Source organism: Manis javanica, chromosome 6 (assembly GCF_040802235.1).
Source record: "Manis javanica isolate MJ-LG chromosome 6, MJ_LKY, whole genome shotgun sequence".
NCBI classification, from domain to species: Eukaryota; Metazoa; Chordata; class Mammalia; order Pholidota; family Manidae; genus Manis; species Manis javanica.
In genome coordinates, this window is record NC_133161.1 from 54,082,252 (window position 1) to 54,099,852 (window position 17,601).

The following is a 17,601-nucleotide window of genomic DNA, read 5'->3' on the forward strand; positions in this document are numbered from 1 at the left end:
CAAGGTGTAGGTTACAGAATTTTCAACTTACTATCATTATACTAACCTTTTGTCATGAGATATATTAAAATTTGTTTACTCTGATAAACAAAATTTATGTGGAATCAAGTGTGACATTCTTTGTAGTAGTGAGAAAATGGAATGAGCAGGAGAAGGGGAATACAATTAATATGAGAAACCTTAACAACTACGGAAATCATTACATTTATATAGTTAGACATAGTACTTGATATTTTTTCTTTCTGTAAATGTGCTTCAAGAAATTAAAGCACTGATTTCAAATAAGTTTCATAACTAGACCCCTCCCAGAGAAAGGACATCAACTTTCACCAGCACAGTTGCTCACCAGTTTTTGTTCTTAGTTGTATTAGCTAAGGATCATGTGATTGAGTCTAATTAGTATTATGTAATTCAAGTTCAAATTAGTCTGTAGTTCTTGCTCCCTCTTTTCATCTCCAATGCTAATTGCGTTTTCTTTAAGGGAAAATTGTGCTAAACCATCTTGGTTAACATTTCTGTATTTTGGCAACTGTGTGAACTTAGTAAAACAGCTAATTTTACTAGTTTCACTTATAGCCTAAACTCTGTGACCAACATATTAAATTTATATACACAGACATAAGATATAACCTGTGCTTCAAAATACTAACATGAGTAAATACTATGATTCAAATATTTTTGTTCTCCTTCCCAAATTCATATGTTGAAATCCTGACACCCAAGGTGATGATATTAGGAGGTGGGCCTTTGGAAGACAATTAGTTCATGAAGGCAGAGCCCTCATGAATGGGATTAGTGCCCTTATGAAGACAGGACAGTGGTGAAAGCTCCCTTGCCCCTTCTGCCATGTGAGATTTACTGCTAGAAGGTGTCATTTATGAAACCAGGAAGTAGGCTCTCACCAGACCACTGATTCTCCAGGTTCTTGATCTTCACAAGCTCCAGAACTGTGAGGAGTAAGTTTCTGTTGTTTACAAGCCACTCAGTTCCCAGTGTTTTGTTACAGCAGCCTGAGTGAACTAACATAATAATCATAATGAATATCCTTTAATTTCTGTATAACCTGTAATTGCTGTGGTAGAAACAGATCAAATTTTCATGAAATGCATTTAAATGTGATATGAAGCCAATTTATGAAGAGGTTCGAAAAGTCTTACAACATGGATTTGAGTAAAAGTTCTGCCCAGAGCAGAGGAGAGAGGAAATGATGGTGGCCTGAGTAGGGTGCTGGAAATGTTCTCCCAAAACCATATGTATTTTGAAAGTACAGCAAATACAACTATTCCTAAAAGAGTGACCAGAAGATACAGTACACCAGCTGGGCTACATCCGCGAGAACCCAACATCTCACAGAAAAGGGTAAGATACGAAGCCATTACCTGGTGGGACTAGAGCACTCCCCCCACCCTAGCTCACCGGTGGGAGGAAAAGAATCAGAGTGGGGAGGGAGTGGAAGCACAGGACTGCTAAATAACAAGCCCTTGTAATCTGCCCTGGGAGCACAGACACACATTGCATGGTGTCTGGATATTAGAGGAGAGGAAAAGCAAAATCCGAGACTAAGACTGCAAACAGGTTCCCACAGGCACTTTAAAAGTCTTAAAGGGACAAGGGTTTAACAGGTGGACAAAATTGTCCTGGCACACTCAACCCAGCAGGCTGGGAACTTTAAGGAACTTCAGGTGCCCTAACCCCCTGGTTGGCGATGCAGCTCCAAGACCCCTAACTTCAATAAGCAGCCTGCCTTTCCTTCCTCCCCATGGGCACCTGCAAGCAAACCAGCTGTCCCCACCTTTGCTGCAGACCAGTTGGAGAGCAGCCCTGCCTACAGCAACCACACAGCTTAACACAGAGGTCTACTCCCTGTGTGCAGCTAAATGGCCCAGACCCAGAGGATGCTCCCTGCCCTGTGTGCGGTTGACTGGTACAGACAGTGGACACAGGTGAAGAGACCAGGAAGCACAAAGCAGCTTTGTTCTTGTGGCAGAACACATGCCATTTGCCTGCAACCTCTGCCAGTGCTCTAGACCATCTCAAGGGCCACCCACCCATGGCAACTCAGGGGATTAAACCAGAGGCTGCTCCCTCTACTGCAGTTGACTGGCACAGACAGTGGAGACGGGCATGGAGACTAGAAGGCACGAAGGGGCTCTGTTCTCCTGGCAGAACACGAGCTGCTGGCCTGCAACGCCGACCATCGCCCTAGGCCATATTGAAGGCCACCCTGCACACAGCAGCTATGGGGATTAACCCAGAGGCTGCTCCCTGAGCGTGGTTGACCATCATGGATGGAGGAGATGGGCTTAGAGACCGGCAGGCACAAAGGTGCCTCATACTTGCCCCAGAAACATGCACTGCTGGCCTGTGACCACTGCCACTGCCCTAGGCCATTCTGAGGGCTGCCCCACTCACAGCAGCCTAGGGGATTAACCCAGAGGCTGCTCCCTGTGTATGATTAACCAGCACACACAGCGGAAACAGGTAAGGTAACCAGCAAGCAGGAAGGAACTTTGTTCTCCCAGTTGACACATGTGCCACTTGCTGGCAACCACATTCATCGTGATGAAAAGACAGAACAACCTTGTTCAATCCAAAATCCCTCAAACACCAGAGAGAGGGCTTGGTGAGACTGAAATCACCAATCTTCCTGAAAAAGAATTCAAAATAAAAGTCATTAGCATGCTGATGGAGCTACAGAGAAATATGCAAGAGCTAAGCAATGAATTCAGGAGGGAGATAACAGAAATGAAACAAACAATAGAAGGACTTAAGAGCAGACTGGATGAGGTGGAAGAGACTGTTAATGGAATAGAAATCAGAGAACAGAAATACAGAGAAACAGAGGCAGAGAGAGACAAAAGGATCTCTAGGAATGAAAGAATATTAAGAGAACTGTGTGACCAATCCAAAGGAACAATATTTGCATTATAGAGGTACCAGAAGAAGAAGAAAGAGAAAAATGTATAGAAAGTGTCTTTGAAGAAATAATTACTGAAAACTTCCCCAAGCTAGGGAAGGATATAGTTTCTGAGGCCATGGAAGGCCACAGATCTCCCAACATAAGGGACCCAAGAAAGACAACACCAACACATATAATAATTAAAATGGCAAAGATCAAAGACAAGGACAGAGTATTAAAAGCAGCCAGAGAGAGAAAATAGATCATCTACAAAGGAAAACCCATCAGGCTGTCATCAGACTTCTCAGCAGAAACCTTACAGGCCAGAAGGGAATGGCATGATATATTCAATGCAATGAAACAGATCAAGGATACTGCATCAAATCAAGGATACTGCATCCAGCAAGATTATCATTTAAATTTGAAGGAGGGATTAAACAATTCCCACAGAAGCAAAAGTTGAGGGAATTTACCTCCCACAGACCATCTCTACATTGTACTTTAAAGGGACTGCTCTAGATGGCAGTATGCCTACGGCTAAATAGCTGTCACCAGAGAAAATAAAACCATAGCAAAGGAAGTAGACCAACTAAATATTAACTAAATGCAAAATAAAATCAGCTGTCCACAAAATCAGTCAAGGGAAACACAAAAGTACAGAATAAAACACCTAACATAAAGAGTGGAAGAGGAAGCAAGAAGAAGGGAGAAAAATAAAGAATCATCAGACTGTTTATAACAGCATAATAAGTGAGTTAAGTTAGACGGTTAGATAGTAAAGAAGCTGCCCTTGAACCTTCGTTAATCACAAATCCAAAGCCTGCAGTGGTAATAAGTACACATCCATTGATAATCACCCTAAAAGCAAATGGACTGAATGCACCAATCAAAGACACAGAGTGATAAAATGGATAAAAAATCAAGACCCATCTATATGCTGCCTACCAGAGACTCACTTCAAACCCAAAGACATACAAAGGCTAAAAGTGAAGGAATGGAAAAATATTTCATGCAAACAATAGGGAAAAAAAGCAGGTGTTGCAGTACTTGTATCAGGCAAAATAGACTTTAAAATGAAGAAAGTAACAAGAGACAAAGAAGGACATTAGATAATGATTAAGGGGTCAGTCTGACAAGAGGATATAACCATTATAAATATCTATGAACCCAACACAGAAGCACCTACATATGTGAAACAAATACTAACAGAATTAAAGGAGGAAACAGAATGCAATGCATTCATTTTAGGAGACTTCAACACACCATTCACTCCAAAGGACAGATCAACCAGACAGAAAATAAGTAAGGACACAGAGGCACTGAACAACACATTAGAACAGATGGACCTAACAGGCATCTATAGAACTCTACACCCAAAAGCAGCAGGTACATATTCTTCTCAAGTGCACATGGAACATTCTCCAGAATAGGCCACATCTAGGCCAGAAAAAGAGCCTCAGTAAATTCAAAAAGATTGAAATTGTACCAACCAACTTCTCAGATCACAAAGGCATAAAACTAGAAATAAATTGTACATAGAAAACAAAAAGGCTCACAAATACATGGAGGCTTAACAACATGCTCCTAAATAACCAATGGATCAATGACCAAATTAAAACAGAGGTCAAGCAATATATGGAGACAAATGGAAACAACAGCACAATGCCCCAGCTTCTGTAAGGCTCAGTGAAGGCAGCTCTAAGAGGAAAGTATATAGCAATCCAGGCCTATTCAAAGAAGGAAGAACAATTCCAAATGAATAGTCTAAATTCACAATTATTGAAACTGGAAAAAGAAGAACAAATGAGGCCTAAATTCAGCAGAAGGAAGGATATAATAAAATCAGAGAAGAAATAAATAAAACTAAGAAGAATAAAACAATAGAAAAAATCAATGAAACCAAGAACTGGTTCTTTCAGAAAATAAACAAAATAGATAAACCCCTAGCCATACTTATTAAGAAAAAAAGAATCTACACACATAAACAAAATCAGAAATGAGAAAGGAAAAATCACAACAGACACCACAGAAATACAAAGAATTATTAGGAATACTATGAAAATATATGCTAACAAACTGGATAACCTAGAAGAAATGGACAACTTTCTAGAAAAATATAACCTTCCAAGACTGACCCAGAAAGAAACAGAAAATCTAAACAGACCAATTACCAGCAATGAAACTGAACTGGTAATCAAAAAACTATCCAAGAACAAAACTCCCATACTCCAAGAACAAAACTCACTGCTGAATTTTATCAGATATTTAGAGAAGATATAATATAATGCCCATTCTCCTCAAAGTTTTCCAAAAAATGGAAGAGGAGGGAAAACTTCCAAGCTCATTCTATGAAGCCAGCATCACTCTAATACCAAAACCAGGCAAAGACCCCACCAAAAAAGAAAACTACAGACCAATATCCCTGATGAACATAGATGCAAAAACACTCAGCAAAATATTAGCAAATCAAATTAAAAAATACATCATAAAGATCATTCATCATGATCAAGTAGGATTTATTTCAGGGATGCAAGGATGGTACAACATTAGAAAATCCATCAACATCATCCACCACATCAACAAAAAGAAGGACAAAAACCACATGATCATCTCCATAGATGCTGAAAATGCATTTAACAAAATTCAACATCTGTTCATGGTAAAAACTCTCAATAAAATGGGTATAGAAGGCAAGTACCTCAACATAATAAGGGCCATATATGACAAACCCACAGTCATCATCATACTTAACAGCGAGAAGCTGAAACTTTTCGTCTAAGATCAGGAGTAAGACAGGATACCCACTCTTCCCACTTTTATTCAACATAGGTCTGGAGGTCCTAGCCATGGCAGACAACAGAAAGAATAAAAGGCATCCAGATTGGTAAGGAAGAAGTCAAACTGTCAGTGTTCGTGGATGACATGATATTGTATGTAGAAAACCCTAAAGAATCCACTCCAAAACTACTAGAACTAATATCTGAATTCAGCAAAGTTGCAGGACACAAAATTAATACACAGAAATCTATTGCATTCCTATACACTAATGATGAACTAGCAGAAAGTAACAAGAAAACAATTCCATTCACAATTGCATCAAAAAGAATAAAATACCTAGGAATAAACCTAACCATGGAAGTAAAAGACCTATACCCTGAAAACTACAAGACATTCTTAAGAGAAATTAAAGAGGACACAAATAAAAGGAAATTCATCCCATGCTCTTGGGTAGGAAGAATTAATATTGTCAAAATGGCTATTCTGCCTAAAGCAATCTACAGATTCAGTGCAGTACCTATCAAAATAGTGACAGCATTCTTCAACAAACTGGAAAAAACAGTTCTAAAGTTCATATGGAACCCACAAATAGCCAAAGCAATCCTGAGAAGGTAGAATAAAACATGGGCAATCTTGCTTCCCAACTTCAAGCTCTACTCCAAAGCCACAGTCATCAAGACAATTTGGTACTGGCATAAAAACAGACCCATACATCAGTGGAAAAGAATAGAGAGTCCAGATATTAACCCAAGCATATATGGTCAATTAATATATGGTAAAGGAACCATGAATATACAATGAGGAAATGACAACCTCTTAAACAGCTGGTGTTGGCAAAACTGGACAGCTACATGTAAGAGAATGATACTGGATTACTGTCTGATTCCATACACAAAAGCAAACTTGAAATGAATCAAAGACCTGAATGTAAGTCATGAAACCATAAAACTCTTAGAAGAAACATAGGCAAACTGTCTTGAATATAAACATGAGCAACTTCTTCATGAACATATCTCCCCGGACAAGGAAAACAAAAGCAGAAATGAACAAGTGGGACTATATCAAACTAAAAAACTTCTGTACAGCAAAGGGCACCATCAGTATAACAAAAAGGTATCCCACAGTATGGGAGAATATATTCATAATTGACATATCCAATAAGGGATTGACATCCAAAATATACAAAGAGTTCATGCACCTCAACAAACAAAAGGCAAATAATCCAGTTAAAATATGGGCAGAGGATCTGAAAAGACACTTCTCCATAGAAGAAATTCAGATGGCCAACAGGCACATGAAAAGATGCACCACATCGCTAATCATCAGAGAAATGCAAATTAAAACCACAATGAGATATCACCTCACACCAGTTAGGATGGCCACCATCCAAAAGACAAACAACAAATGTTGGCCAGGACGTGGAGAAAGGGGAACCCTCCTACATTCCTGGTGGGAATGTAAGTTAGTTCAACCATTGTGGAAAGCAGTATGGATGTTCCTCAAAATGCTCAAAATATAAATAAATACCATTTGACCCAGAAATTCCACTCCTAGGACTTTACCCTAAGAATGCAGTAACCCTGTTTGAAAAAGACATATGCACCCCTGTGTTTTCACAGCACTATTTACAATAGCCAATAAATGGAAGCAATCTAAGTGTCCATTAGTAGATGAAATGGATAAAGAAGAAGTGGTACATGTACACAATGGAATATTACTATTCAGCCATAAGAAGAAAACAAATCCTACCATTTGCAACAACATGGATGGAGCTAGAGGGTATTATGCTCAGTGAGATAAACCAGGTAGAGAAAGACAAGTGCCAAGTGATTTCACTCATATGTGGAGTATAAGAGCAAAGAAAAAACTGAAAGAACAAAACAGCAGCAGATTCACAGAATCCAAAAATGGACTAACAGTTACCAAAGGGAAAGGTACTGGGTAGGGTGGGTGGGAAGGTAGGGATAAGGGGAATAAGGGGCATTATGATTAGCACGCGTAATGCAGAAGGGGTGCACAGGGAAGGCAGTATAGCACAGAAAAGACAAGTAGTGATTCTATAGCATCTTACTATGCTGATGGACAGTGATTGTAATGGGGTATGTGGTGAGGACTTGATAATGGGAGGGAATCTCGTAACCACAATGTTGCTCATGAAATTATGTATTAATGATACTAAAATTTTTTAAAAACTAAAAGAAAAAAGGTTCTGCTCAGGGCAATCCTTAAGGATGTAATTTTATAGTTTAAGAAAAATAGTCCCCAAAGTATAAATTCTTCCAGATAAAATTCTTAGTTTCTAATAACATTTATACTTTCAAAATTGATTTATAACAGTTTGCATAATTCTACTAAATTAAACAGAACAAGTAAAGGAAGGGTAAATCTAGCTGTACTGGGAATCTATTTTTAATGGCAAAGCTACTTTTGAAATGTTTTTGCTTTGATAAAAAATAATCACAGTTTGCCACGCATTCCCCTTTCTGAATTTTAAAAACCATTCATATTTTAAGGGAAATTTAATCCATATGTTTTTAACTAGCTTATACTTAATTCACATAAAATCAATATTTAAAGAACAGTCCAAACTGTAAGAAGCTTTTGGTGCCTTCCTAATGTCTTTTCCCCTTTCAAAAACAGGAAGTCACAGTGACGAAAAGCACACAAAATTTAAATCCAGAAAGCTCTAGTTTGGCTAGAAACTCATTAAGAAGGTCAGTTGGATTTTAAGCTTAAAAGAACACATTTTTTTGAAATCCTATAAAGAAACCTGTTTTAAAAGAAAATTCCAAATACCTTGAGGCAGATTTGTTAAAATTACAAATGTTTAACAGATGTTTAAATAAACCACTGTTGACAGGAGAGCTCTGGATTAATGGCCATTGCTGAAGCCCCTTCTCCTTTCCTCCATGAAGCATATTTTTTTTTAAGTATTTTATCTTTCATGTCTTGTATTTCACTAGCAGGAACACTCCCTTTCAGCCAGCTGTCCTGGTGATGTTACTACTGCCCCTCATCTCTAACTCTCCCTCTGTCAAACTCATTACATATTGTTTCTTTAAACTCTGAAAATAATTAATAGAGATAACAGGCATTTCAGGGGCAAAAGGGAGAACGGAAAGCAGTGTGCCAAGACAGCTGCTCAGTAATTAAGGGCAAAAGGATACCTTTCACATTTTTCTTCTTCACCAACACCTTCAATGTGACTTGTGGGAAATAACATAAATGTCAGAGGAGAAGAGGAGGTAAGAAAGATTTACTGGTAGCAGTTTTAGTTAGAGATGACTGTAGAAGTATAGGTAGAATTTTTAATAATGTGCATTTGTAGTGGCCAAAAAAGAAGTGTTCAAGATTCTCTTCATAAAAGTGAGCTTCATAATAAAAATTTTTATAAGATAATATCAAATTTGTGACATTGAATATAAAAAAAACCCAAATGTCTTAGTACTTAATTATCTGGATTATATTTACAGGTTAAGTTTACTTTTTAGATGAAAGAGACAAGTAACATGAAAGCATTCTGACAGCCGAGATTTACTTAGAGATGAAAACTTTAAATTATGTGTTGTCAGTCCCCTTTCATTGCAGTAGCCTATTTTCTGTCTATACAGTTCCATAGTAATAATTGCATAGACCAAGTTTTCTCATCAATGGCGCTTATGACATTTTGGGCCAGGTGTTCTTTGTTGTGGGTGGGGGACTGTCCTATACATTATAGGGTATTTAGCAACATCCCTGGTCTCTTTCTGCTAGATGCCAGTATGTCCTGCTTCCCCCAGTTGTAACAACCAAAGTGTCTGTGGACAGTGCAATGTCCTCCTGGCAGGCAGCATTGCTGTAGTTGAGAACCATATCAACAGCAGAGGTTCTGAAAACAGACCATGGGGGCTTTGACTCAAAGCTCTTCAATTACTATGTAGCAGCTACTTGAACCTCTCTGTAGTACAGTTTCCATATGTAAAAAACAGGTATAAATCCTAGTATCTACCTCTCAGAGTTATGATGGAGATTAAATGAGTTAGTCTGTGTAAAGGCTTTCACTGACTATTCTGTAATTATTAACCTCACAGTGATGGTAAGTAGGGGCTCATATCCTGATGTCACACTGCTTGGCATTTATCAGAGGCACTACAATGTAGGCTGTATGACCACAGATAATTCCTGATCCTTTTAGTGCCTCCATTTTCTCATTTATAAAATGGAGGTAATAGCAATGTGTACGCTTCACTGGGATGTTGGTGATATTATATAAATGTAAAGGGATATCACCATAGGGCTGCTTAATAAAAGATAGTTTTCAATAAAAGACTGCTTAATAAATGGCATTTGGAGGCCAATACTAAAGATTAGATGTTGGGGTCTTGGAGTTGCTTTGACTTGCCTCATTTATTACCCTTTGTACCTGGCCCCAGGAGTGGTTGAGTTTGTGGTCCTGCCAAACACAGTATCAACTGTAACCATGACATCCTAGTTACTGAAGGAGTTACTGAAGGTGTAAAAGTTTCTGTCAGCTTTTCGCAGAGAGTGGTAATAAAAAGTTTTCTGCTTAAATATGGTTTAACTGAAACATATAATTTAATTGGAAAATTCTTTCAGAAATATTTTCATCAAATTTTCTTTTGTGGCACTTTTACAAACCATTATTTTTTCTCATTTTCAGAGCCATTATGAAAGCAGCGCCAGGCCACTCTGAGCCCGGCCTAGGTGATTCTGTGATAAACTTCTGCTTTCAACTTAACAGAAAAAAATGAACAAAATATTGTTTGCAGAGATCATTTCCTGATTATTTTTCTGCAAGCATGAGAAGCTTCCAAATTAGATCTAGTCTAAAGTTAAAACTGAAGTTATTATTGTTCTCATGGCATTTACAATTTAAAACATAGTTCAGAGAGCAGTAGGCTGAAATCAGGCATTTTGTTTGTTTTAAAGCTATAACAATGTTTTACAAAATCCAACTATACATGGACTTAAAACTTTCTAGACCTGGTTGAAGTTTCCTTTAATTTCCTGATTGTTCATGTTCATAAAACCCAAAGGTGCATATTCTGAGCTGATCTTATCTTAATTATTTCAAAATGTTTATACATTTTTATGCAGTGTTAAGCAGTGAAAAAGTAAGATCAAGAAATAAGGTGAAAATTTTTATTGATTGCTTTAGTTAAATCATGTTACAGTTACTGTTGCTATTATTATCATAATTAGAAGGCCGTAATTTCAATGAGACTAAATAAGCACTTATGATGTTTTGGTTTAGATGGCCTCTCCATTTGATTTTACATAGCTATTCTCTTAAGTCTCAGTCTATGACAAAAGGTAGCAGACTTGGGGGTTATTCTGGATCTTTTTTTTTCCCATTAGATATAGTTTTCAGTATTATCCAAAATTAGGAATATTGTATAAATTTAGGCTTAGGGAGTACATCTTTTTCAAGTGTTTAAAATATTTAGAATAATAATTATTTTGAGAAGACTAAACTGAATATGCATAAAGTGTCTTAGAAAAGTGAGTGCTATTACAGCTCCTTTTCAGTGTCATTAGAGTCACTTGCATTCACTGGTTTTCTGAAAGGCAGACAATACTGAGTCGGTGTGAAGGTTGTGGCATGGGGGGCAAGCTTGAGAACTGGGAGTCAAGTACCCCGAGCAGGATGTTTACCCTCTCTCTTCACTTCATCCATTATGGATGGAAGGCTGATGCCTACCCTGATGAGGGGATGTGGACATTTAATGAGCTGAGGTATGTGACCCAGCTCAGGGTGAGTGGTAATAAGTGGAGGCAGCAAGCACAGCATCAGGTTGAAGCCCATCAGTGGATCCTGGCATTAAATAGTTCAGGTGTGGATCTTGACTCGGTACTTGTAGTAGCTCTTTGACCTTGTATAAATTAATTTGATTTCTAAGTTTCAGTTTCTGCATCTATAGCATGAGTTGTGGTGAAGACTGAATGAGAAATATAAACAATATGCTCTGCACAGTGCCCAGCACAAAATAAATGCTCAGTGAATTGCATTTTTATTAGTATGTGTTTGAGACAAGCTGAGAAGCAGGGAAAGGAGACATTTAACACTTTGTGAAGTTGAAGTGTCTACTTCTTAGTTACAAAGCAGCAAAAATGATTAACAAGACTTTTTACTAAAGGATTACAATTATCTCTTCGCATGGAATGCTGTCTGATATCAGCATCAACTATAAATGAGTCTCTCAGATGTTGAAAATGTCAGAAATAGACCTTTCAGAAGAAAAAGACAAATAAATGTAATAACTTTATGAAAGTTTGTTACTTCAACAAAGCTGAGGATTAAATGAGTAAACTATCTTCTCCAGCTCCCTTTCTTTATCTGCAGTTCTGAAAAAAATGAATATAATTCCAGAAGAAAGCTTCCTAAATGGTTTACTATAAAAAGTAGCTTCCTAAATAGGTTACTGTAAGTCAAGGACATGTAAAAACAAAGTTTCACAAGAAGTCAGAGGCAGAATATTGACTGTTTTTACCCACAAAGTAGCAAAACACTTCAGTAATGCCTAATATGCTTTCCTGCAATACAGCTTCAGTCCTCTAAGGTGGTGATCAGTTCAGCAGCTAGTATATCCAGATGAGGCTATAGGAGAGGGCATGAACTATGAATCCAGCAGTAAGGGAATTCTGAGGAGTTTCATGATGGAGGGGTCAAGAATCACTGACCGTAATACAAGAAGAGGCAAAGAAAAGGCCAAGTAGACAAAGAAACATTAAACCTAAGCTACTAGATACAGTTAGGACTACATTAGGGTCTTGCCTGTTTGCATCTCTCCATTCAGGACTGGGAGTCATAGCAAAATTTGAAAATCACATTAATAAGGGGTCATTACATGAACTGTGTGGCTCTTCCAGAAAGTTGCTCCTTGGCCCCCTTTCATTATTCCTGGAGACCTTGGTGTTATTCTTGGCCTCCCCCAAGGGTGGGGTGAATGGTTGTGAGGAAGGCTCTGAGTGAGGTTGAGAATCATCCTGGAGGAGCTGGGTGGGGAGACAGGATGAAATTCCAGACCCTTAGTATTAATAACCTATCTTCTACACCATTAGCAATTTTTTTACTAACATCTACATTTTAGAAAGAATGCTGTGTTTAAACTTTTATTCCATTATAAATTAATTATTCCATTATTACTAGATAAATTATAAAACTACATTCCTACTCAAGTTTTCATTCTGGCACCTAGAGAAAAAGCGGTGGAAAATGTACTTTATTCAGTAGTATAACATAACATCATTTGCCAATGGCCGTACACAGTTATCTAGCAATGTGTAAACAGAAACTATTTTTAATTATATCTTATTTGTAACTTATGTAAGCCAAATTATCTGCTTAATTCTTTCATAAGTAAGATTGCAATGGAAAATTTGGAGTAGAAATTATACCAAGAAATTTATTGCTCTATTTCTTGTACTTTTCCCTTAAGATAGTGTGGCAAAATGGCTAAGAATACAGATTTTAATATAAGACTGAACTGGATTGAGCCCCAGCTCTGCTACTTTTTAGCTGTCTGTCCTCAGTCAACTTATTTAACTTCGTCTACCTTCAGTTTTTCAGTTTGTAAAAGAAGGATAATTACTACAACTAGAGTTGTAAAGATAAATTTGATGCTGTACACAGTGTTTATAGCAGTTTCAGTTAATAAACACTCATAACACGGTAGTTGTTATTATTCTGTAGTTCACATTGGCCATCATGAAATATCTATGTATCTAAGTGGTAGAATTCTGGGCCATGTAATTTAGACATATAAAAGGTCTTTTCTCAGTTATTTCCTTCTATAAATAAAAGAACCAGAGTCTTGGACCAAGAAGCTCAAATACCATTCAACATTACTTGTATTGTCTGCTGGAGATAAAGCCAGGATCCTAGCAGTGTGTTTGTTTGTCTTAACTTAAACCTTTTTAACTCATCTGTAATGGCCAAATAGGAGAAGATTAGGTTATTTTTAAATGAGCAGGTAAATATACGTAGAATCAGGTTCAGAGTAGCTTTGGATAGGGTCTTAGAGGAGCTGCACATCTTGTATGTATAAATGTAATATTCAAGGGGTCAGTTAACTTCTTTTGTTTTAGGGCATGGTTCCTGGAGATGAAGGGGATGAGAATTCTTAGGAAGAGGATCCCTTGAAAAGCAGGGCTGGGATAAATGAGATGAAGTGTTTTTCTAAGGTATTGACAAACACATTGCTCCTTAGTTTACTTAGTACACATCACTGACATGTGGAAGGTTTGTACATTTAAGTAGGTGGAACAATGTTCAAGAAGGCAAATGAAGTTTGTAATAGATTGCCCAAATTCCTGATGTCATAAGAACCCAGATACTCTGTAAAATTCCACCAGAATTATTTATTCTGTAAGGTTATATGGCATGATCTGTGTCTAAAATTATGAGAATATTTCTTTGTCTTAAGGAATCCTTCTTAGATGAGCAATAACACCCTCTAGAATACAATTATGGAAAGATGACTTCAGTGACTTGGCAACACCTCAAAAGAATAATACAGTGCAATTTGGGAATAATGTGATTATTATTTTTCCTTAAAAAAGAAAAAGCTTGTCTCACAATAGAATAGTTTCTCTTGTCTCCTTATCCACTCCCCAGTAAATAAATTAGAACTCTATTTCAGATTAAAAGAGGTTAAACAGAAGGAAGAAAAGATAAGAAATGACTAAAAGTGGGTGGGTCTGCTAAAGTGAAATGTGACTGAGAAGAGGAGAATTATCAAAAGGAAAGACACTATTGGAATAATTCCAAATCGTAGATTTTTAAATTCAAACCTTTTAGAGTCCATAATTTTTGAGGCTGCTTTCAAGAGACTAAACCAAGAAGGGATGAACTTATTTTGTGAAGTAATACAGTTGTTTCTCTAGACTTCCCATAAGTCTGGTATGGTGTTCTGATTAAATTTAAACTATTTAAATTTTAATCATGAGACCCACACACATTTAATCATAATTTATATGCTTCTAATACTGGAGTTCCCTAATATGCATGAGGTACCTTGAAGCACCACAGTACACTCACGAGGTTGCCTCAAAATACCTTAGATTTTCAAGGGAAACACAGTAGTATTCAGCACCTGTCAGGTACCCATGTACTACTAGCTGGAGGTAGTTCACAGTTTTAAGATTACATTTGGATCTGTTCCTTTAAATGACAGCATATCTTTGCAAAGCTCAGTAGCATAAAAACCAGTGTGGAATAGAAAACGAAGGGGGGTGGTCTCCAATCTGTTTCCAAAGGCTTGGGAAGTTCCATTAGTAGGTTATGTACTAAGAATGACACAGATACACACATATAACGTATTTTGTTATTCTTGTGTATTATTTTTTTAACTGACCACTATGTTTTTAGGACATAAAGAGTTAAGATATTTGGACCTAACTACTAATAAACAGAACTGTTTTATATATATGTGTGTGTGTGTGTGTGTGTGTGTGTGTGTGTGTGTGTGTATAATTATTTTTTCTTTTCCTAAGGGCACCAGGGAAAAAATTACTGAGACACTGTGGTAACAAGATCTGGGGTAGTTTGGAAGCTTCTGTCCTAACATTTGCATGAATGTATTAATAGGTGTCAATGTCACAAATAATTGATGCTCTATGCAGTTGATTTTCTACATGTAGTATATAGTTAATGCTGGGAAAGAGATGGTTCTAGGAGTTTGTACTTAAATACATGCTTCAGAGCTGAAGCCAACCCTTAGGAAGAAATTCGAATATCCACTGATTTAAAAATATATATAATAGATATATCTAAGTATAGATATATCTAAATATAGATAAACTTCAGAGAGAAGTGAGGTACAGAATATTGAAAGCTGGCCTTTTTCCCCCTAATTTCTGTGTAGATTCTATCTATTATACTGTGAGGATTATTCAGGCCAAATATACTTTGTTTATCAATCCTTTATGTTTTTATCTACCAACCCTGTAGAACTAGTTTATTTAAATAATGCAAAGTTATATGTATTTTCCATTTAAAGTTAAGTTGCATAAAATGTAAGCTCTTCTATCACTTTTCTGCTCATAAATCATACAGTGCTTTGTAGCACATCAGAGTCAGCTATTGGTATTGTCAGATATTTTAGCCTTATGTTTTATTGATCAGGATTTATAGACTGCATTGCTCCATAACTTTTCTTTCATGGCTTATCCTGACTCTGATCATGCTCCCTTAGGTAATTCCTTGGTACAAGAACAGCTGCCCATTCAAACTTACACTTTAACCCAGAGAGACATAACTACTAAGAGGCTACTGCTACGTTACCATGCTTGTTGATCTGATGTAGACATTGTTTTTCAGATGGCAATTTCCGTCATTTGGCACCACTATGCCTGCCAATTTGCTATCAAGAGCAAGATGCGATGTCTGATCTGTCATCACCAGCAGCAATCTTTTAGCTTCTTTTCGCCATCCAATATGACTCTTAAAATAAATATGTAATTAGACTTTGTATAATAACATTCATCTGGACTGTGGTCTTTATCTCAAGTAAATGTTAAGTTCAAGTTAACGAACATTAATTCAGTCTAGAATGATGTGCATAAACAGAATGCTCTTTCACAAGCAGCATTAACTTTTATTTGTATATCCTCTATTTTACCATATATAGTTTACCACACCAGCTCCTGGCTACAGATTTCTAGTGTCCCTTGAGGAAGAATAAGCCTGAGTTATGAAGTGCAGAGCACCCAGTGTGATGTGACTCAGACAGCAGGCTATGTTTGGTTCTTTCTTGGAAAGTGGGAGTGAAAAGAGCAGCCCTTTTGGGAAGAATATTTCAAGTACACAACTTATTATTTTCCTTTTATCTTTTCTTATTTATAACCCTCTCCCAATTTAGCCCCTCTGTCCTGAACACATACCAAAATGAATAACATTGTGACATATAAGAGATAGGAGAAGTATGTATTCTTCTATGCTCTGTTTTCACCCCATAAATCAGTGTGAAAATAAAAATCCTAAATTCTTGGAGAACTTTGCATCTGAGCAAACACTTAAGAATGTGAAACTTCCTACCTCACAGACAGCTGCCTGAAGCATGGCATCAAAACCTCCTTCAGGTGTATCTATGTTGCCAGAGATCTTCTGTCTATGAACTGCTTTTTCAAACTCAGTGATGTTCTCCGTCAAAGATAGCACATGGATGTATCCATGGGGAGGCATGCAGTCTAAATTATAGTCACTATATGGGAACAGAAGAAATGCAAATTCTATTTTGCTATGCTTCCTTCAAAGATCCAAAATACTTCTTATCGTAAAATTGTGTGTTTGGTGTGAGATGGGAATATATTTATTTTTGCCAAAGTAATTTTATTAGAGAAAATATGTGTTTTATAAAATCAGAGAAAATTCCAGTATCAGAGAATATTTCTTTTTAAATAGGGAATAAAATATAATAGTATGGTATTCAAAAAATAAAGATTAAACATGTTTCTTTAATATAGGACACCTGAGGGATTTTACTATGCTAATATTCAGTTAATTTTTAAGAGGAAGTAGGAATTTACAGTGATTTCTTTTCACATTTGACCATGAAATGTTTTTAGGAATTTAGTTAAAATATTGTACTACTGGTAGATATTTTAGAATATTATGCTTATTTTTTAAGTGATGCTTGGTGTGGAACTGTTGATGAACAATGAAAAATTTTTTAAGATATCAAAAATTTTTTGAGAATTCCATGATGTCCCAAAAAGTGAGACTCATTCCTCAGGTGCATGCAAATCCAGGGAGAAGGTACATGAAGCTCCCAGAAGAGGTGTATCAGTCCTGTTCTATAACAGATAGCAGAGTTGTTTTGGTAAATTAGAGTGTGTACTGTAAAGTGATCTAGGCAATTATGGAAGTAGAAAAGATGATGTTACAATGAAATGTTTTATTAAGGAAGGATTGAACATTTTTT

The 17,601-nt window shown here is 36.9% G+C and overlaps 1 protein-coding gene across 2 annotated transcripts in view; it reads right to left on the reverse strand.

The window, feature by feature from the left end:
- The window catches only part of ITGB8 (integrin subunit beta 8), a 93,169-nt gene that overhangs the window by 24,468 nt on the left and 51,100 nt on the right, over positions 1-17,601 (reverse strand). For both annotated transcript variants that reach the window (XM_073238720.1, XM_017651114.3), the window contains 2 exons: positions 16,716-16,881; positions 15,963-16,121 (listed from right to left, as the gene is read on the reverse strand). In XM_073238720.1, the coding sequence (XP_073094821.1) occupies positions 15,963-16,121; positions 16,716-16,881 (325 nt within the window). The remainder of the gene's footprint in view (positions 1-15,962; positions 16,122-16,715; positions 16,882-17,601) is intronic.